The sequence below is a fragment of the Fopius arisanus genome, unplaced genomic scaffold (assembly GCF_000806365.1).
Source record: "Fopius arisanus strain USDA-PBARC FA_bdor unplaced genomic scaffold, ASM80636v1 scaffold00039, whole genome shotgun sequence".
NCBI classification, from domain to species: Eukaryota; Metazoa; Arthropoda; class Insecta; order Hymenoptera; family Braconidae; genus Fopius; species Fopius arisanus.
The window spans coordinates 225,173-248,321 of NW_011887778.1; the positions used below are offsets into that span (position 1 = coordinate 225,173).

General features: G+C 45.0%; 1 protein-coding gene across 7 annotated transcripts; it reads right to left on the minus strand.

Moving 5' to 3' along the window:
• Nucleotides 1-33: 33 nt before the first annotated feature.
• Nucleotides 34-22,679, minus strand: LOC105266525 (histone-lysine N-methyltransferase 2C). Of its 7 annotated transcripts, none has more exons than XM_011304757.1 (14): nt 22,589-22,679; nt 21,261-21,449; nt 20,317-21,140; nt 16,927-20,209; nt 16,704-16,828; nt 15,678-15,944; nt 13,754-13,889; nt 11,661-13,682; nt 11,401-11,564; nt 10,830-10,982; nt 10,152-10,500; nt 1,082-10,059; nt 819-1,001; nt 34-737 (listed from the first exon to the last, which is right to left on the minus strand). In XM_011304757.1, exons 2-14 carry the CDS (start codon nt 21,412-21,414, stop codon nt 645-647), a joined length of 16,731 nt encoding a protein of 5,576 aa, XP_011303059.1. In that variant the 5' UTR covers nt 21,415-21,449; nt 22,589-22,679; the 3' UTR covers nt 34-644. The 7 variants fall into 7 exon arrangements, with proteins under 7 accessions (XP_011303059.1, XP_011303058.1, XP_011303055.1 ...); XM_011304756.1 differs by having other exon boundaries at nt 10,152-10,488; nt 20,317-21,152; XM_011304753.1 differs by having other exon boundaries at nt 20,317-21,152.
• Nucleotides 22,680-23,149: the final 470 nt, after the last annotated feature.

Consider the following 23,149-nt stretch of genomic DNA (forward strand, 5'->3'; position numbering starts at 1 on the left):
CATTTACGAATACGAATATCAATAACCAGAGCATAATTTTTATATCGATTTATTATTGAATAATCAAATAGTTATAATTGTATATAATTTTACATTAGGTACCTGTTATTTTACATAATTTGTTGCTTCTTCAATTAATTATTCATTTCATTTCTGGTGATTGAAAATAATATTGGACTGCTACCTATTTACAGACAATACAATTAATCATTTTCTATATTACAACGTGTCACATCTCACAATTACAGAGTTATCCCCTCTCATTCACCATTAGTCCCCCGCGTCCGAGAACCCCACACATCCATCTTCATTAATGACTTCTTCAAAATTTACAAGTTCATGGGGACTCGCTTTCCACTCGCTCTTCTCTCATCAAAATGCGATCCTCACCTCTCGTTTTTTTTTTTTAATGTAAAAGCTAATATTGTACAACTTTGGAGGAATGTGGTGATGGCATAGCACCAACTTCACTATAATCGATCATTTTGTCAAACTGCAATGGCACTTTACAAATTAAATAATAGGTCTATTCATTTTTATATATAATATATATATATAATTTGTTTTTCAATCATCTCCATTGTAAAACCTACCGAAAAAACTTAGCAACAATAACAACAGTATTTTGTGGATTGAGCTCGAATTTAGTTCATCCACTTGCGGCAGTTAGGTGCACCACAGGCGCATGCTATCTTATGCTGGTCATCTTCAATGTCAAATTTGTAGTCATATGCCAGCTGAAAAATAAATCAATCAATTATCCCTGAAATTACCAATACCAAAACACTTATGGGAATTTTTTTGAAAATATGTATTACCTCTTCACCGCGTGAGATTCTCCTTTTAGCAAAAATAATGATTCTGAGATCACGCTCAACTTCAACGATCTCGGCGACACAATTGGGATTGCAAGAGTGATTTATGTAACGCGCCAGGCCACCGCACAGCGTTGCATCTACCACTCGTTCTTCGTCAAGTCGAAACATGTAAATTCCTCGATTCTAAGTGCCAGAAAAAAATAACAATAATTAAATTATCACTTCCCGAAAATAATAATCAATAAAATAAATGAATAACTTACCCTAGCTTCATACTGTTTCTCCCTGGTCTCTGCAAGTTCAGTCCTGATGATCTCTCCAATATATTCGATGACCATCTGATGTTTTTCGAGGTCCCTCGCGGCGTAGAGCCCCAGCCCCTGAATTTTTGATCTTGCCAGATAAACATTATTCCTCCAGTCCTGTTTCATCTTCTTATACTGAGAGCTCTTGGAGTGGACAAATTGCTTGGAATAGGGACAAGCCACTTCTCCAGCGACAGCAGCAGCTGGTGCATAAGTTGCCCTGGCAGATGAGCCAGTCCTCTGGGTGTGTGGCCTCTTCCAAGGGAGTTGATTTCTCAGCCTTCCCTCAGTCCTGGCGCTTCCAGTTGGATTGATGGCAAGTGGCAGTTCCAGAAGAGGATTTCTTCCATACTTGGGCCTGTAATCCGTCAACGTCTCGATCCCAGGGAGACTCTCCAGGACCCTGACGATAGCAGGCTCAGTCAAACCAAACAAATCCTCCCCTGACACATACCTCGGGAACAACTGGACACTATTAGTACTCTTTCTCATGTCAGCCAGAGGCTGCAGTATTCTGCTCCACACAGCCCTGGGCGATGCATCCCTCAGTTCCACATCCTCCTGGGCTGGCTCTTGGACGAGAACTCTGAACTCTGGCCTCCCAGAAACATCGTGGATGGAGCAAACATATCTGCAGCGTTTGTTGGGTCTCCTCATGCTCCAGTAAAATCTCACGATTTTGTACCCGACTGGATAAATATAATTAACAGTATGGAAATTGGCTAGTTGATGGGGCAGAAGTTGTCCTACACTCAGAAAAATGAGACTCCCTACTCTGAGCAGATGGTTGTGATCAGAGTGATGCATGACAGCTGCCACCTGGCGATTCTCATCCCTGTTGACGTAAACCCTCCTGTAAACCGACAGCGTTGTCAATTCATTGTCCTTGTCATTTTTCTGTGCATGCTGGGAGCAGAAGGTACTCTTGTTCTTGTAGAAGACACATCCATCCTTCACCGCACATCCAAGATGATAGACATTGGTGCATCTGATCTTGAAGCACTTAACAGTCGCCCCGGGTTTCTCACACACCACGCAATTCAGAACTAGACTGTGTTGAAGAGCAATGTCCAGGTTCATGAGGGCGCCATTCACCGTCTCATATACATCCTCGGACCACAGGGCGCAGTTCAGATGCACCCACTTGTCGACGTCGAAATTCAGGAGACGAGCGGGTCCATCAGCAGCCCCATCACCCTGATTTTGACAAAACATACACCGACGACTGTCATCATTCTTTACTGGAGAGACAGTTACACCCATTCTGAAGAGCATCTCCGTGATCTCTCTGTCCGTTGGTTTTTTGTATTTGGTCGCTGGTTGAATTCCTCCCATCGTCCACAATTTGTACTTCAGTCCTCTCCAGAGTTTAGCTGGTGGTTGAGGATCGGCTAGATCGACGGAAAGATCCTCAGAAGCTGGATGCTTCCTGGGTCTCCTCTCCTCGAGCTGCATGAGCTCCTCACCCATCATCATAGTCTCAGAATCATCCTTTTCGGTTTTTATTTTAATATCTGTATTAATCTCAATCTGATCAACGTCAAGAGTTTCCAATCCAAGCTGTTGTTTCTCGAGAGAACGTTTCTCTATTTTTTTCTTCAGGGTATTATTGAGAAGTTTCACTTCTGATATCGAGCACAAATGATCGACAATTGTGGCTGCTTTTCCTGGAGTGGTTGGTGTTCGGTGCATTCGAGCGAATTGATAGTAGCATGCGGCTGAGCAGAAGCAGAGTTCATCCCCAGATTCAGCTTCCTCTTTCGTCAAGAATGGAAGGTCGGATACCTTCGTACGAATGAGACTGTGAAAGATAACAACATCACAATGACGACAGAATTTAGCAGCTCCATTGAGGATGCTCTGAAAGTCAATGGGTGCTCCCTCTTTTCCATCTTTTCCCTTGGTTCGATAAAGCCCGAGTCTTTGTGAGGGTGGAGTTGTTGTTCTCTCGACTATTTGATAGCCATTGGGTGGTGAAATGTTGAGGATATTTGCGAGGTCCTTCAAGACCCCCATTATGTCATCAGCTGCTTGACTGTTGAGTGTCAATGTCACTGTAACGTTGCCATTCTCACGTAGAGCAACAGGTGAAGACTTGCCTAGTCTCGTTCCCAGATTCTCTTTATCCTGTTTGGAGTTGTCCTTGATATGCGCTGGTTTGAGGCGAATTGGAATGGGTGACACGAGAGGAATCACTGGGGAGACCCTCTTCAGCCAGTCAGATTCCTCATCAGACTCCTCCTCAATTAGTCTCAGTCCCGGGAATCTATTGACAAACTCCGGAATAACGCATTCTGGGGAAGACGAGCTGACGATTGTGTCTGGGGTATCCACGTCTCTCGTCATCAGGAGATTTTCCTTTTTGTCAAGGGCATCATCTAGCTTCAGTGGCGGAAATTCTTGATCGTAAAATCCACGTTGGGTTGACGCTGGTTGCTGTGGAGTCGAGGGTTCTTGCTCTCCAAAAGGATGAGTGTTGTAGTGATCCGAGACACCCAGGAGTCTAGCCACTCCATAAACTCCACTGCAGTCTCCAGTTCTCGTATTGTAGTCCCTCTGATTTCCTATTTTCGAGAGATCTCCAGATCCGAAAATAGGACAGACACCGTAGTTTCTCCCCAGAAGAGGCTCCAGCACAGTCATCTGGGGTAGCTGACGCAGCTGAACCATCAAATTATCTATAAATGTGTCGTAATCCTCGTCCAATCTCGAGACCTTTCGCGACCTCTTTTTCTGAGGCTGAGCAGACGCATCTTTCCCTTGACTCTGTCTTCGTTTCTGCTGATACTGTCGCCTCTTCAATTTTTTAAGATCATTTTTATCGTCAATTGTACCATCCATAATCTCCTCTTTGGCAGTTAGAAAATCTTTGGTATCAGAATTGTGTCCTGGTGTACTGCCAGACAGCACTTCATCGAGAATTTCCTTTTTAACTTCAACTAAAGGCACTGTGTGTTGCGCAATTGCACCCTGTTGGAGGTGAGCTTGATGACCAATCTTCATGGGCATCGTCTGAGGCACTGATGGTTGTAGAGTATTAACTACTTGGGGTCGTGGTGTTTGCAGTTGCTGGGGCAATTGGTGTTGCATTTGAATTTGTGGTTTTTGCTGTAGTCCTTGCAGCTGTGGCTGTGGTTGAGGTGTCTGTGGAGGAGTTATTGACACAGGCGTTGATGGTTGTGGTGGAGTCTGAATGTGATTAGATAATTGTGGATTTTGAGGCATTATTTTCTGGGCTGGAGGGGGTTGAACTGGTTTGCTGGTTGGTACGAGTCTCGTGAAAGTCGTTGGCACATTGGTAACCCTGATCTGCTGAGCTGGAGCCATTGATTCTGATGTCGGTGTCTTCGGGGGTACTGGCGGGGTGCTAACAGGTGTTGGCACCTCCGACTGCGGTGGTGATTCTATTTTCTGTGGAATTGGTTTATTTGCCACTGTAACAATTGGTTGAGTTACCACTGGTGATGGCACTTTTGACTGAACCTTCGGGACACTCTCTATAGACCGCTGGATGGTTTGCACAGGCTGGACCACTTGCAGGGGTGGAACAGACCCTGAAGAGACTGGAGTTGATGGTTTTGGAGGGTCTTCCTTCGTGGGAGGACTCTGACTCTTCACAATAGGAATGTGAGACACAAAAGACGTCTCTCTGGTGAGCACTTTAGTGACCGTTTTCGTACTTGGAATTTTATTCAGCAGAGGTGGAATCAGAGAGGATGGTGGAGTGGGTGTTGGTCGAGCCAATTGAGCCTCCAATGATGGTACAATGGGAAGACTTGGGGCTGATGATGTCGACGAGGGTGGCGCTGTCGTTGCACACGCAGTATTCTGCAAAAGTTGTTTGAGGAGAACATTTTGAGATTCTTCCATTCTGTGTGCATTGATGGCCTTGGCGTCATCGGCCCTCACAGATGCAGCCAGAGTTTTCTCTTCGTCCTTCGAGGTCCCCACTGGGCTATCAATCTCCCCGGATTTATTATCAATAGGCAAAAGCCCAGTTTTGTACTGGCTCTGACCAGATAATTGCGAATGGAGAAGCGTCGGTGCCTGTGACAAAGTCGACTGAAGTATCGAAGTCGTCACATTGATGGTGTTGGCGATCATTGGAGGAACCACTGTCTTCGCTGATTGCACAGACGTCGAAACTGCCGAGGTGTTAAGAGGTGCCTTCGATGGGATTGCACCACCCGAGCTCACCTGCAGAATTGCCTGCATGTTCTGGGACTTTTGAATGGTTGGAGTTGGGAGGACTGAGCTCAATAAATTACTCGTGATGGTATTGGCTCGATGACCAGCAATCGTTGGCTTTGTTAACGACGTCGTCCTCGACAGCATAGCATTCAACATTGCATTTGACGTGATAGAAATTCCAGAATTGGTGCCAGGTCTTGAGGCAATTGTCGGTGATGGTAAGCTAGCCAGAACTCCACCCACACTGCTCGAGATCCTGTTGAATTGCTCTGATGATGATGTTTTGTTGAGAATAGGAACAACACTGGGAGGCTCTTTCAATCCACTTGAGAAGGTGCTCGTGGTGTCAGAGGATTTCGTGAAGTTCAAGGTTGCTGATGAGCTGGAGAGAGCATTTGTGCCTGTGGCTGTTACAACAATACTTGCTTTAGCAGCTGCAGCACCTGAGGACACCATCGAGACCAGTGTAGCTTGTCCTGCTGTTGTATAACTTTGAGAGTGATTCGTTTGGAGAGATGAGAGTAATGTTCTCAGCTGGTGGGATACATTTGCGACGTTCGACGTCAACTCCGTAGGCTTCGATAAGGGCGACAGGTGAGGAATTGTCGTCGTACTTCGTTGAAGCTGAGCAACAGTGCTGACTATTACTGCTGTTGGAGGTTGAGATGATGGAGGACTCTTCGTTGCGGGTCTAATCTCTGTCACAGGTTTCGATGGGATCTGGACCTGTGGGGGATTCTCAGCTGGTGTTTCGTTCTCCCCGGGAGTTTCCAGATCCATCAATGAGTCCTGGAGAATATTCAAGGGGAGGGACTCCAGAGGAGTTGGCATTTGATAAATGAGACTGGATTTCCTGGATCTGTCTTCTTCTAGTATATCAGTATCTACCATCTCTGGTTTTGTTGAAATTATGTTATCCAACATGTCCAGGATATCTTCTGGGGATTCGGACGGTTCCTCTGGCTGTTGCACAGAATCCTCGAAGGCTTTTGATGATGATTCTAATTCGGTTTTTATCTCTGAGGGAGTCAGAGATTCTGATTTTATTATTTTTGAGTCTAATTTGTCTTCTCTCTTGTCTTCACTCTTTTCGTTGATAATGGGATCTGTGTCGCTCTCCAAAATGTTGACTAGGGACATCTCGTCCACGACTGGAGATATCCTCTGGAGCGGTGAAACAACAGATTTTTCCTTTTTACTTTCTCCGTTTATTGCATTCTCAGCTGGATTGTGAATCTTCTCCAGCATGTCCTCGAGTTCGTCGGTTGTGTTCAAAGGATCAGTCTTCTTTTCGTCTAGGGATTCTTCAAGGACTTCTGAGGAAGATGGAGTGCAATTTGTGAGGGTTGGAGTGGGCTCAGCCTTGGAGGTAGACTCTTCTGGTTTCTCCGCCGATTTAGTAATTGTCGAAATTTTTTCAGGGGCTGCAGACACTTTCTGCGATGAGATCTCATTTTCTTTTGGAGATAATTCTAGAGTTGATGATTTCGGCTTCAAGGAGACAGCGGGAGATTTTACAGGGACAGAATTTTTTATTGTCTCCGTCTCGATGCGTCCCTGGTATACTGGCTTTGATAGATTGATTTCTGGTTTTAACTCTATAATTTTGTCTTCAATTTTTGGTGCGTCGACTGGACCGTCAGGAATATCCACAGAGTTCACTTTCTGTAGTTTGAGTAATGCAGTTTCCTGCGAAGATTGACTCGACTTTACATATATTTTTGTATCTGCAATGACATTGGGCACTTTCGAGGGTAAAACCGATGATTTTTGACAATCACCTATTTTAACCTCATTTTCCTCAGGAATATCAGTAGTTGCTGACATAATCACGATTTCATTGAGAGAAACGACTTTAACATCATCAGAACTGCCAGCAGGATCGACATTCATCGAGCTCATAGGCGATTTCTCACAGAAATTGAAGCTGGGGCTTTTCTTATCGGTCCCGTCAGGTGTCGAGCTCTCAATAGTGTCATTTCCCTTTTGATTAATATCCACAAAGTTGCAATCAATTTTTTCAGCCTCTTCCACACAATCTTCCTTAACCAAGTGATCATCAGGGGATTTGGTACTTGGATCGATGATAACAACTTCGGACTCCTCAACGAGCTCTATGAAATTGTGGTCTGAGCTGTGGAGGAAAGGAGAGGTCCCAGGGGACTGATCGATAATCTCATCCTGATCCGGTGATTCAGGAGTATCAGTGACAGCTACCAGACGTTTTCCACTCCCCAGAGTCCTGACGATATCCAACCGAAGTCCCTTCTTGTTTCTATTCTGAGTTGGAATTAACTCCTCATCACTCAGTACCTGATCGTCATGAGCCTGTTGAATCTCCAGTATCTGCACGAGGTCATGACTCTGATTGGTGTTATTAACTAAAGCATGGCTTAATGAATCATTGGAGTCGACTGAGAGATCGACTACCATGTCCTGCTCGAAGAGAACGTACTCCTCCTGCATCTCAGGGTCGAGAGCTCCCAGCACTACATCACCAAGCTCTGATTCCGAAAATTCCTCGATCACAGTAATATCGTCATTGTCCCTTTGCGCCGTTGAGCTTAATGTGACCTCTTCATTCACGATTGTTTTATCATCGTCGTAGTCCGTAGTGTCAGGCATAGCCTCCAATTTATCACTAGGACTTCCAATCCCCAGACTCGATTTTTCAGCCACAACTCCCTGAACTACTTTGGAATCAGACCGATTTGGAGGGGTTTGGGGTGGAGTATGAGAGTCATCGTCAAAGTCATTGTAATCAGCGCAGACTAGACTATTTATTTTTGACTGAGATATTCCAGTTTTTCTGTGAACTGCTGATGTGTTCGGTTTTTCATCAGTTACTGCAGTCGCTGATATTCTAGGCTCGGTTTTCCCTTTGCTGGATTCAGGTTTAGTGGACCACATGGGAGAGCCACCTCGAAGGCCTAGTTTTATGAAGCCAAATCTGCCGAAATTTCTTTTGAAGGGAATGGGATTCATTGGATTGTGGGGATTTCCACCGCCTCGATTTTGGTGATCTGATTGAGTCTCCATTTGATTTTGATTCAGCTGCTGCTGTTGCTGATCAACGTGCCCAGAGTTCAGTTGATTGTAATGAGGTGTGTGAGGTGTATGAGGTGTTCTAGGTGTTCCTGGATTTTCAACACTTTGAGGTCTGTCTGGCATTGCAGGACTATTGCCACTGGATTGTCTCCTTTGCATCTGCATGGGAGAACCAGCGACCATTGGACTCCTGGGCATCGGTGAGCTCGGCGGGGGTGGTGGGTGATGTTGATTGTTTAATTGATGTTGAAGCATCGGAGATGTCGATGGATGGGACCTCGCCATGGGGCTGGGAGGATTCGGTTGATACTGAGAGACCATTGGTGATGTTGGTGGATGATGGATTCTCCCTCCCATGGGGCTGGGTGGCTGCGAATTTTGGCTCAATTGCTGCTGAAGCATTGGTGAGCCCATGGTCTGCTGCACCATTGGACTCCTTGGCATGGGTGAGCTCGGAGGCTGTCCGTAATTCTGCTGCATTTGTTGATGCAGTTGTGGACTCGGTGAATTCGCTGGTTGAGAGACCATCGGGGAGCTCGGAGGCTTCTGCATGACGTGTTGTTGCTGCTGCTGATTCTGTGACATCATCTGCCTCTGTTGGGCCATCATATTCCTCTGATTAATCATATTCTGCTCTTGGTTCATTGTATTCTCGTGCTGCTGCTGCTGCTGCTGTTGCATTTGCCGTTGCACCAATTGCTGATGTTGCTGCTGAGTCATCATCGGTTGATGCTGTTGCTGGGAGGGTTGAGGACTGCCCAAGGGAGACCTCTGGTTATAGATTATTCCACCCTGCATCTGCATCCTCGGTCTTTGTCCCATTTCTCCGATATTTGGTGGTCTCACGAATCTCTGGTGAATATTCTGCAGTCTGACAGACTGCTCATTCATTATCTGCTGATTTCCTCGATCTTGAAAACCTCCAGGACTCGTGGCAAGTCTGCTGCTCATAACAGCTCGATGCTGAGGTGATGCCATTCTCGTCGTCGGTCCACACATACCTGGGGATGGCATTGCTCCAGGACTGAAGGGGCTCTCCTCCCCCTGAGAATGTGGAGTTCCTATCCTTGGTGATGGCTGCATACTGTGAGGTGACATAGTCCCAGGATTTGTTGGCTGCTGTGTACCTGGACTGTGCTGCAACATCTGGGCATTTGGACTGTGCTGAATCATCGATGTCGCTGGTGAGTGCTGAATCATTCCAGATGAGCCTGGACCAGGACTGTGGGACACCAGTCCAGCTGGACTGTGCATTGGAGACGAGTGTTGAGAGGGTGACATCAGAGGTGAACAAGGTTCTGAGTTCTGGGGCTGGACCTGTCTCTGTTGCTGTTGTTTATTTTGATATTCTTGAGCTAAAATATTGTGCTGGCGAAATTGTTTTCTGCTGGGTTCGAGGAACTTCTGCAGAGCCGCTGCTTCATCTGAGATTCTCTTCAATTCAATGGCATCGCTCTCTGTGAGCTCATTTCCCGCTTTTATCAGCTGGCGTTTCTTGCTGTTCAGGGATTTCTTCACCTTTCGAAGTTTCAACATTTCTGTCTCGTAGTACGTCTGCTGTTGCTTGAGAATTTGACCCTGGTGAACCAGCCATTGCTCATACTGCAGCTGAATCATTCGATCTTGCTCTGTGGCAATAACATCTGGCGGTGCAGGTGGCGCTGGCAAGTGAGGAATGTTGAATGTTGCAATTCTCACTATTAAAATAAAAATAGATAAAATAAAATGAGATAATTCAATGGAAAATTAATTTATAAGTGGAAATAATCGAAAAGTTCAATTCTCGTACATTCTGCCGCTGTTTGCGTAGCAATGGGTTGACGAGGCGATTGGATCGGTGAATTGACAACAGGAGGCACCTGAGGCCATTGTGCTGTAGGAGCCGGTGTAGAAGGTGGTCGTGATTTTCCAGGTGGCCTAATAATTGGCCCAGTGGATGGACCAGCAATGGTCTGAGGTGGCGATCCCAGTGCCGACGAGCCAAGCACATCAGCCCGAAGCCTCTCGAACTCAACGTCACTCAACAGTGGACCTGGTGCAGCAGCCTCCACCTGCTGTTGTTTCTGCTGCTTCTCCTGCTCTCTCTTTTCCTGCTCCAAGAGATCCTCCAGTAACAACGGTTGCTCCTGCGAACACGACTGCTGACAGTTAATGTCAGTACCAAATACCCACTCTCACGTAAATAGTATCAACCTTTTTATTAACAACTTGTAAATAACAACGATCGTGCAGATTACATATATTTGCTGCAGCCACTAAATGCTTCAAACAATTATTAACATCTAGAGCAATTATTTATGGACCGAATCAATTAATTATGCCTGAATTGTTACATTTGAGAGAAAAATATTATTCTGACGTTCATTATTCATTGCTCTTTATCAGAATTTTTATTGATAAATAATCATGTGCATCTTTAGTTCTGTGATAATTCGTTGATTGTGTAAACGCCCCGAGACTTGCTCACCTGGAGAAGCAGGGGTCTACGATGTGGATGTGGCACGACCGTAGGTGAACCCGTATGCACCACGGGTGCCATCGGTGGACCAGGAGCGGACATTTGATGACCGATATGCACCGGTGCTCGTGGCATACCCCGCCCACCTTGGCACAGCCCCATCTAGACATGCACCAACACCAATGCATTGCAAACACCCAGGCCAAAACAATTTTCCTCTCATTTTTACATTTCTCAAATATGTATGAAAAACAAGAATCATCCAAAAATCCAATTCTTTTCTCACTTGAAAATCCCTTTAATCATTAATTATTCCATACCAACACCGGAAAACTCAACTCAAAATTCCTTACAACCGAAAATAAACTCATAATTATTTCAATTAAATTCAGCGCGTTAATTCCACCTAGCAATTAAAAGCGCGCTGCCAACTCACATTTAATAACGAGATTAATTAAATTCGACAAAGTTAGATGTAGAATGGAAACGTTAAATGAAAACTGTTGAAATACTTAATTCGTAAAGCGATGCATGAATTTTCAATAAATCAATGTGAGTATTTTAATGAAATGGTACTAACCTGTACGGGTCCTGGATAAGGGGGTGGAGGGCCTGGATAAGGTGGTGGTGGTGGCGGTGGTGGTGCCAGAGGCATTCTAGGGCCAACCATGTGACTGACTGATACCACTCTGCCTGGAACTCCCTGAACACCAGGTACCCTCATACCTAATCTTTGTTGTTGCACTGAGAAATTGATAAAAAAAATAGATTCCATTTATTAATTGTCTCGAGGGGTTGAAAAATTCATCTTCCAACAAATAAATTAATAGATAAACTAACATTGCATGTGCTGCTGTGGCAGCCTCTGCCCATGACCAGGAAAAGTCGACGGATAGCTAACAGTAACAGTATTCGTCGACGTGACGACCCCAACGATCGCCCCATCGAGCGAAGTGAGTCTCATCCCCGGTGGAATGGGCCTCCCCATAGCCGCAGCTTGCTGGAGATGATGATTCATCTGCTGCTGCACAGCAACAACTTGTGGATGATTCTGTGGTAGCATAGGAGGACCTGGTGCCTGAGGTGGTTGAGTCTGACTGGTGGGTATTTGTGGTACTGGAACCACAGGGGTACTGGACACACTGGATGCCTCCACTGCCCCTGAAACAGTTGCATTATCTCCCATCTCATGAGCACCTGTCGCTCCAAGCTCTTCAGTCTTATGTTCCTCAACTTTGGATTCCTTCTTCAACTTTTCCTCCTTGGTCTCGACCTCCACCTGCTCCAGATCCATATCTAAGATATTCGTCTTTTCTCCACCAGTGATATTGTCCAATTCAGGATCTGCATATTCGAGAATATTGAAGTCTGCACCCATTTCAGCGAGAAGCTCGTCGTCATCTTCAGCCAAGTCACCTAATATTGCACTGACGCCCTCGACCTCTACCATGGGTGCACCCTCCTGTTCGAGCTTCTCGAGTTCAGCTGTCACATTGTCCGGTATCTCTGAGGCCTCTGACGTGGATTGATTATCATTGACAGCGGATGGTATGAGAGGTGGACGTGCCATACTCTGCTGTGACATCATTCTCACACTTTGGCTTGTGTCTTGGCCAGCGCGAACAATTCTCTGCATCGTTTGATTGGAATCTGGAAATCTGGGTGGCTGTTGCTGGGTCTGAAGTTGGGGCTGGGGCTGAGGCACTTGTGGAGACTGCTGTAGCATCTCGTACTGCTCAGCCATTGGATTACGTGGGGCTGGCATTCTCTGCTGAAGTATTTGCTGAGGATTCTGCAGCTGTTGATTCTGGAAGTGTTGCTGGGGAAGGCCTGGTATTTGAGGTCGTTGCACCAGCATTCGAGTTCTTGGATCAATTCCCTGAAGTCTTGCATCGACATTTCCCTGTGAATTCCTGATGAATACATTCAATTGAAGTGGCATTCGTGGTCGCATACCCGGTGGCAAGGGATGCCTGAACGTTCCCTCGACATTATTCGGAGCTGGTTGAACATGCTGAGATATTTGCACATGCCCCTGCTCAAATTGCTGCTGGACACCATCTGCAACAGGACTCTGTACCTCCTGACTCCAATTACCAGGATTCTGCTCGATTTTCTTGCTGAACTGCTGCCTCTGGAGGAGATCCCTCAGCTGTCGATTGACCTCTGGTTGTTGACTGAAGACCTCAGGAGCTGGTGATTCCTGTCGGGACTCAGGCCTCGGTGATGTATAACTCGGTGCAGGTGAGGGTGTTTGGGGCTGATTGCTATAAGGATCGGGAGTACGAGATGGAGCATAGACATGAGTGGAAGTACGAGGTGTGGGTGGATTGAAAATGGGACGTGGAGTACCAGGTGGTTGAGAGAAAACATCATTTCTGGGAGATGTGGCGTAGGTAGGGGTACCTGGAATTATTGGACGAGGGGTCTGATTTCCCTGGTTAAAGCCCTCAGGATTGTCAAATCTCTGGAAATGCTCTTGGGTCTGGGATGAGGCTGGTGACTGGGGAAAATCGTGGGGTGATTGGGGAGCCTGCGGGGAAAATGGTGAGGGCGGTTGAGCGAAGGTGTTGGCCATTCCAGGACGAACTACCGTTCCCACCGGACGTGTCATCGTGGCGCAGGGCTGATTTGGCAGGCGCGGATGACTCTGAAGTGGACTCTGAGGTGCTGCTAATCGATTTACTTTCAGCGGAGGTGTAGCAAAGGTGCCTCGAGAGCCTGGAGAGGGTGATGTCATTGGTCCCAGTTGGGTACCGTCTTGTGATGTTGATACTTGTAATTGTGTAGTAAGTCCAGAATTAGTATCAGGAGTCATTTGAGACCCATCGTCATTAATTGCCCTGTGTCCCCTTGTCATAGCTGAAAACATTATTTCATCGTCAAAACTTAATCCTAAGAATTCCTTGAATTTTATGGAATTTAATTACTACCGTGTACACGTTGTTCATGAATAACTTGTTGCTGGAGTTGTGCCTGTTGTTGCCTGAACGCTTGCAATTGCTTCCACTGTCGTTCCTGTTCAGCCTCTCGGGTCGTTCGATCTCGATTAGACAGTCTATCCTGTTCCTGTTAAAAATCCATGAATTACGTATAAATATTATCGATCGAAGTTGGATCGTTGCGTCCACAATTAATCTCCAATCAGCTATTTTACTTTGAATATTCGTAATGAACGCAACAATCACATTAAAGAATATCCGACGAGGCATCTTATACAACCAGCCAAACTCATACACCAAAACCGATACATTCACAGAAAATCAAATAACATCAAATTAATCAGAAGATACATGTTACAATTAATCGATTAATAAATTCAATAGAGAAATTTGACGATTAAATATATATCTTTGTGCATTATAGACGATAGAAAATATCCAGCCACCATCTAGAATAGAAGAGACCACAAAAATTGTATAAAAATATTTCTTTCCTCAAACACGTTGTATCTACATATACTATCCGCATTTGAATCATGACAAAAATATAAAAAACGTGCAGAGAAAATCTATTATCGACGATATATACTTCCTGCAACAATTAAAGCTCTTAAAAGTAATGAGTTATTTCATTTCTTATTAATCAATGGAAAGAAGAGTAAATTATTCAATAATTTCCATTAAAAAATTAGTGCATACACCGTTAGAAATTTTTTCCTGGCACAGAAGGACAACTTGTTTGTAAAAAAAAATATCAGATCACACTACAAACCCAACAATTTCCAACAGTGTACACCGAAAAAAAAATAGTAAAAAAGGCATTACTGATAAAAAAAAACCAACAGAAACAATAATAACTGGCACAAAGAAAGACGCAGACGTTACAATCCCATTAGAGAAACTCATAAAAAGCAAAAATATTATTAGTAATTTGGGTAGGGTAGGGTATCGGGATGGGATATCAGGATCCAAGGATAATGGAATATAATGAACAATGGACGGAGTGTGCTACCGGGTGGTCATGAACATGCCACATAATATCGAAATACCGAAAAAAGAAAAAAAAATCACGATCATACATAGGGAGTCAAACAGTCCTCGTATTACGTCGCAGATATCGAATCAGCCACCGGGAACATGATAATAAAACTCGGACAAAGACTTGACATCATTCCAAATAAATAGAAAAAAAAATGGAAAAAAAGGAGAACAGATAAATTTTCTGTCGAATAAATCCTCTATCGAGAACTCTGAGTCTAAATAAAAAATGTAGAATTATCGTTGACAAATGAGAGAAGTCTAATAATATTCGAAAATATGTATTGGTAAAAAAAAAAAATCTGCAAAAATACAAGACACTAGAGGCAACGGTATGAGGTTGGCTCACCATGGCCGGGGTCTGTACAGGTACAGTGTGAATAATTGCAGTGGGTGGCGGATCGTAGTGCTCCTGGCTGAGGGATGGGAGGGTGCGCATTATTTCAGAAGGGGTTAGCACTCTAATCTGATGATCTACCGTGGTAAATTGTCGTACAGTACCAGCCACAACGATAGTACCACCAGCTGTCATGGTATTATTACCCTGGGACACTGTTACTATTTGATTATTGACAATGGTACTTGTACTGATAGTGATATGATTTGTTAAATTCCGTTGTTGAACATTTGCTAATTGAGTGGATTGTCCAGCAACGTTATTACTCGTTGTGTGGGTGACCAGAGATGTTGTGATCGTGGCTGGTGACTGTGTTACTTTGACAGTACCATTGGTATCTTGGTGTGATGATAAATTGCTAATATAATTCATTGAATTGACTGAGTTTGGTCTTGGTGATGAGGATGTACTTGAGGTTGGGGATGGACTTGGGGATATTGTTGTTAGCTGCCTCGGCGGCGGTCCCTGCACCGCACACACCTCCGCTATATTTTGTGATCCTGTTGCAACGCCACCAATAACTGATGACAATCCACTGATGACTGTTTGCACTTGTCCCTGGATGCTGGGCTTCTCCGTTGATTTATCACTGGCCACTGAGGCCAACAATCCAATTTGCTTTTGACTTGTACCCATTCCAACTAGTGGAGTTACTTGGGACGATGTGATGCTTGTTACTGGTTTCGTCATGATGGTCGGTGAACTTGTTGCTGTTACTTGGATCGTGCTTGGTATATCCTTGGGTATCTGTCGGTTCAGGGAGATGGCACACGTTCACACACATTTTTTTGTTTTCGTTTTTTATATTACACAGAACAAAACAGAACAGTATAGAAGAGAGCAGGAGAGAAGAGTGGAATGGAGCAGATATTTTGTTTATGGGTTTGCTTGTTTTTCATTTTGTTCTGAGTTTCTTGGGGGAGGTTCAGCTCATCCTCCCCGTTTCAATCCTCCATTATTACGATCTTTTAATCTCGAGGGAGTGACTAATATCGAGAGGAAGATACAGGAGTGGGCTACCAACGGGATATTCAAACGATGCTTCAATAATTTGTGTCAGGGGTCATTTCTAGTGCTATCGAACACTCGTATTAATGAGGGGACACACGAAATTCACGGAGAGCGTTGGGTTTGATACCCCAGTCATATAATTCTCTATCGAGTCTACAGGACTATTAAATTAGAGTGAATGTGCTAATTCTTGTACCTAACACATTTATCGTACCCAACACTCCTCGTGACTCATCAAATGCTAGACGCAACACAATAAGACACAAAAAAATTATAAAATATCTGGTGGTAAAAAATAACTTAGAAAAAAAAAATAAAAAATAAAAAAACAAATGTCGAGCTGTTAGTTTGACTCATGTGTTAGCACAAGAAAAATAAAACCCCGATAATTAAGGAGCTGCACGCGTCACGTTGATTAATTCGTCGAACAATTCGTTTCACAATCGTTCGATTTATTTTACTATTGATTATTCGTGGAGAGAGGGATCCACTCACCTGTTGAGTCTTTTTCATGCGTACTGTAGCTCGATTGTCACGGGCCTGTGTCAAGTATGGGGCTTTTGTTTCGTTCGGTAGAGCCCGCCACTTTTTAAGAATTTGTTTACACCTTTCTGGCCACGCTGTATTAAAAAAAAAAATCATGGCGAGGAGACAAATATTACCATTACCTCTCCGCTACTGATCTATTATTCCACAACGAATAAAAAAAAAAACTCACATGGATATTCCTCCTTCCACTCAGGATGATTCATATTAGCATAAAGAACGGAGGAAATAGTAGCCTCAGCTCCAAGTTTCTCATCCTGAAACATTTTGGCATTATTTCCCTGTTTGCCAGTGGCAGCGACGACTGGTCCCCCAGAGCCCTCCTCATCAGGATTAATCCAGGGACTCGGTGGTTCCGAGAATGCAGGGCTGAACTGCGGACTGTTGCTGTATTCCGAGTGATAAGGCGATGGTGGTGGGAAGCTCATGGGTGAATTGAGATTTGATTGGGCAACAGGTGGAAGTGATCCAGGTACTTGTGGCCTGCCAAGTGGAATTGGCGTTTGCATGTTTGGATGGGGTGATGGTGACACCAGTGGAGTTGTAGTGGAAGGAGTGCGAGGAGTTTGCGCCTGAATAGGAAAGACCGATGATTCCTGGGACTCCTGAGACTCATCAGTGAGTACTCCCTTGAAAATTTCCTCGACATCTTTGCTGTCCATATTAGGGAGTCCAGTATCCCTCACCATCGATTCCAAATTGAAATGAGGACTGAGGATATCCGTAAGCTCGTCCCTGCTCTGTCCAGGCTGATCATCAAGCTCATCCAGAGCCTCACTAGCCTTAACTGCCAAATCCCCATCAGGCTCATTCATAATTGTATTAACAAGCTCGTCAGTGTCCAGAAGATCGGTGGAAATTGGTAAAATGTCACCAAGTGCCTCAGTATCACTGGTCTCATCATCAATAATCTCCTCCCTTTTCACGAGGGCATCGTTAGGTATCTTAGTCCCCTCCTCATCCTCTTTGGCATTCTTTTTCACCTGTTCAATAGCCTTTAACTCGTCCTGTGACAGTTGTATGGTATCCCCACTGCCAGAAATATTTCTCTCACTATCCGAATCACTGCTACTCTTGAGATCCCTGTCTTTGGTGACGTCCATGAGATCCTTCCCGAAGAAGGCCTCCTGCATGTACAGTGGAAAGCTCTCAGCCAATTTGGGCTGCTGCTTTTTCCTCTGTCCCTTCTTCCTAGGCTTATCATCACCGAGTGTCATAGCAGTTCCCTCAAGAGGCTTATCAGGCTCACCCTCGTGCTCCTTATCCTTTCTAGTCCCCCTGAGTCTCACTACAAATCCACCGATGCCGAGTTTCTGAAGATTTCTCTGTCGTTTTCGCCTCAACACTGATATTCCATTCTCAGTAGTGTAAAGACTGTAGCCCTCAGGTGGTGGTTGATCCCCATGAGTCCACACCATACCCTCCTTGAGCACCTCATCAGGCTCATTTTTAACATCAATATCCATCCCAATATGCTTACCATTTTCCTCCAAAGAATTATCTAAACTGCTGCCAGCCACAACGGATTCAATTGTTGCCATAATATCCGCATCCTTATCAATAACTGGTAGCATTTTCCGTCTCTTCTTCCTCGTTTGTTGCTGCTCAAACGTCAACGATTTGATATGATGCATACCAGCTTCAGACAGATAAACCCCATCGACAAGATACTGCTGTGTCGACGGTTTGTAGAGCTCTGGGCTGCGAACAATTGGTGGTGGTGATCTTGGATACTTGTTCAAAATTGGTTTAGGTAGATTGGACAGTATATGGGGCGGTGGTACATCTCTGGGTCTGCACAAAACACAATTGTACCCCTCCTCAGCGCATTTCTCAGCATCGGCCTCAGTTTTGATGTGATCGCAGCCACAGTGCAACCATCTCTCGCACTGTACACACTGAATAATTAAATCCCCCTCGTTGTAAGGCTCCTGACACGATGCACAAGCTGAATGAGATGCACACGGTCCACACTGTGTATAATTTTTCTGCCAGCTACTGTTAAATCCTGGATCATTTGAGCCACAAGTCTGACACAAGGCACACCACTTACACTTCCATGTGCCATGTGGCACGTAGTCCAGTGGTGGATCCATACAGTAAATATGATAACTAATGTCACAATCATCACAAAGAATAAGACGTCCCTCGTCATGTCTCTCACCACAGCCCTCACAAACAGTACAATCCAAACACCTCCACCCCTTCTGCAGAATGATTTTCGTCACTTTGACATTAGCACAGTAAGGATGATAGCACTGTCCACACTGGGCACATGCGATCAAACAGCCCTCAGAATCTGTACCAATTGCCCCACACATAACACAAATGTCTTGAGTCAGTACAAATTTGTCCTTCGCTGAGCACAATACCAGTCTATTCTCTACACCAGGTTCCTCCTCCTTCGATGAATCTGATTGGGGTTTCTGGAGGCCAACACCTGGCACTCCAAATATCCCTCTCATCTTCGCCTTTGGGCCCCTCTTTCTACCAAACTCGTTGAGCTTCTGACGCTTCTGATAGCCCAATTTGCCCACCCCTTTGGGCCTACCCACGATACCAGCGAGACCCAATCTCTTCTTGGCTATCTTCGAGGCACAGGAGGGCTTCCCCTTACCCAGGCCAATGTACAGAGGATCGTCAACCGAGCAATCAAACTCCGAAGAGTCTCCATCCCCATATAAACTCTCTTGTGATGCAGTGAGAGATGAATCCCCACAGTATTCGTCAATGTTGTCTTTTCGTTTGATGAGAGCCTGACTCTTGCAGTGGGTGCAGACGTACTCGTAATCTGGTTTGGCTTCCTTTCGATGTTGATAGGTCAGGGGATCAGCCTCAGCATCACAGGTACCATGTACATACTTTTTGCAACTAGTGCACTTGACCATTTCCCTTAAAGCAGCAGCTCGATATGCTCTTCCACATATCGGACAGAAGAAGCCCTTGTTTCTCTGTTGGTAGCAGGAATCGCAGACAGTGAAGTGCGAGTGCCAGCGAGAGGACTGTCCAGCCCCGGGTGTTCTTGAGCCACAGTCAGTGCACACTCTGCAACACTTGCACTTCCAACCGTATTTGGGTATTGATGTGACGATTGGACGAAGGCAACTCGGATGATAAGCCTTGTCGCACTGCTCGCAGAGCATCACCTTGGAGACCTCCTCTGGTTGACGACAAACTTGACATACTCTGCATGGTGCACACTGCCAGCCTGCTCTCACACCAGGATGCAGAGCCAGTCCCACGCAACTGCCATGGTAATGCTGACCGCACACAGTGCACATGACAAGATTCGAAACGTCACCCATCCCGTAACACTGTATACAGGCTATATCATTGAGAAGAAGAGGCACTTGACCGAGGTGCTGTTTGCAGAATAACGAGAGGGTCTTCGTGTCCTGAAAACACGAGGAGGCTGCTGCGCACGGAAAGTGGAAATAACGATTGCACGAGCCCACCTGGAGATCAACCAATCGAGGAGATTAAAATCATTGATTATAAAAAATGTAATGTTAATTTGAATTTTTCAGTAGTTTGTATGATAATTTGAAAAAAAAATCCTTACTTTGCAGGAAATAGCCGCACCATAATGAGAACAATAAGCACATCGACGGGACGATGCATGAACTATCGCTGGGCTTATGCTCTCTGTGATGATATCTTTACAACAGCTCGACCAAATAGCGCACGATTTATGTACATAATAAATTCCATTAGCTTCAAATAGTAATCCAACATCAGGCTCCTCCGAGTACCCAACAATAGTTAACTCCTCGACAGGTTCAGTGTAATTCGTGAGACTAGGATTTCTGCATTTAGCCAGGCTCTTCTGTCGTCGACAGGTGACAGCTCCAGGGCCGACACCACGTGGACTCTTGTCACCGGTGGAAGACATATCCATGAGGAGATCGGCTGTCTCCTCACGATTGGCATTCTTCTCGGGGACGAAGCCAACGGGGTAGGTGAGCTGTAGTAGCTCACCCTGACCAAGTTGACTTCGCTCACCGAGATTACACAATGCACACACCTTTCCTGGCCATTTTTCCGGGAGATAGGGTGGCTCTTCTGGCGCTGGCATGGATCTGTCGATGCCAGAAGACTCTCCCTCCCCATTGGGATCATCACCGAGCCTCAGAGGACTCTGTGATTCAGAATGAGTATCGTCATCCTTACTCTTTGTTCTTCTTATACCACCACGAGCATAACCCAGTGCTTTGCCCCGTGTTGAGCCCCTACCAAATGGCCTACGTGGACCCAATCCACGAGCAGAAGTACCTGGGGGCCGTTCTTTTCTCGGTCTGCCCGGGCCCCGACGTATACTCAGTGGTTTGCCCCCTGGCAGGGGAAATTTTTGATAACGCAGAGGATCAAATGGCTCCTCTGGGGTAACTGGATAAAAAACTATATTATTTAGTGTTTTTTTGTGAACTATCAGAGCCTCTTGCGATTAAAACTCATCATTGTAATCCACATGAAATTTATGGAATTACCATGAAAATGAAAACTTACCATTGCCTGGAGTAACTGGAACACTAGTAAAAAGTTGATCGGAGGTGGCCGGTGAGACTGGTATGCCAATGGCCTCCTCATCATCGTCCTCTCCGTCGGAAGCCTCGTCAAGCTCCATTTCCTCCTCACCCTCAAGACGCTCCTCATCATCCATGGCAGCCCACTAGGACTCTGCCTCTCTCTATTATTCTACCCCGAGTACATCCCGAGAACAAAAAAAAAAGCCCAGAGGAAGGGAAAAATTACACACTGTTAAAAAAAAAACACTCGGTAAAAATGCATTTGATTACTCGGTCTTTGCACCCATGCACTCTCCCAACACTTGTGCCACCAGGTTATGCTTACTCATTCCAGCCTGAATTTTCTCCTTTTCATTTTGCTAATAGCCCCCCAAAACATCAACAGAACTTTCTGAAGGCCAAACCCCGCCACATCAAGTCGAAATAATTCACTCGTCCATGACAAATCGTAGTGGATAAAAAATAATTGGTGAGAACCACCGAAAGCGGAAGGATACGTCAAAGCGTTAATTCACTGATGCTATTTTCCCCAAATATTCTGTGCCGAGGAGGAGGGAAAATTGACTGGATACAGAATAAGGGCGTGGATCCCCCAGGAGGCAATAAAAACCCTCGATACACGACCGGCTCATCCACGCGGTAAAAAAAAAGCTGCCAAATATTTCCCTCCCGCCCCAAAATCAAAAATTACACCCCAGTCACGTACATTGATATTTATTATTTATTTATTTTTTGCCAATAGCTCGTTAGTGTTAATGAGGGTACGAGGTGGGGGGATAAACCGAGTGGTGGAGTTTTTCAGGCCTGGAAGCACTACCGAGACACTCGGTGAACACGATTTTCAGTGGTGGATGGCGTGCCGCACGGTTTCTGGGGGAAATTGAAGAGGTAACACGGGCGTACTACCACCAACACATTTGTAATATTAATATACATGTACACAGGTAATGCCCCAAACGACGTGGTAAAACACTTGGGCGTGAATTTTCAGGTGGCAATGAGCTTGGCTTTGTTGACGTTTCCAATGGCTCATGAGGTATTATTTGATTTTCGTGGTTTTAATGGGGGTTGTGGGAGTGCTGGGGGATCAGAGAAACGCCATTGCTATGTCAGGGTTTGTAGGCTATAAACACACACGGGGTCCCCCGCCTGAGCGAACACGACGGAGCGCACACAAGGCATAGGAAGTCCCTGAACTCACCAGACCGTTTACAAAAATTTTTTTTCCCCCCGCTACTTCTTTTTTTCTGTTCTCAACCATTCGGGCTTTATTACAATTTGCTTTCTTCTATCGTTATCACCACGTACCTTCGACGATTATTGGTATACCACAGATAATCCCATCGCGCTTTTGTACACTGATATTACGGGCGCCACGGTGAATTTTTCACTGAACCGAGTAAACATCTTGGGCTGAAGGCAACGGAAAAAAATGTCACAAGCTGCTGAAAGAACGGATGAGGATGGGGGGAATCAAAGAGGATTGACTAGAGTAGAGGCTCAGTTCTGGGGGTTTCAGTGACCCCAGCTCCATCGTAGTACCTCACCCCAAGAGAGAGAGGGCGCCACACGCAATGCTACTTTTTCGAAAATTTCGAATTTTTAAATTGCAGTGAATAGCTCTTTGATTCTCATGTTCCCCTGATACTTTTTCAAAATTTTAGAATTTTTCAATTGCAGTGAATAGCTCTTTGATTCTCATGGTCTCCTGATACTTTTTCAAAAATTTCGAATTTTTAAATTGCAGTGAATAGCTCTTTGATTCTCATGTTCCCCTGATACTTTTTCAAAAATTTCGAATTTTTAAATTGCAGTGAATAGCTCTTTGATTCTCATGTTCTCCTGATACTTTTTCAAAAATTTCGAATT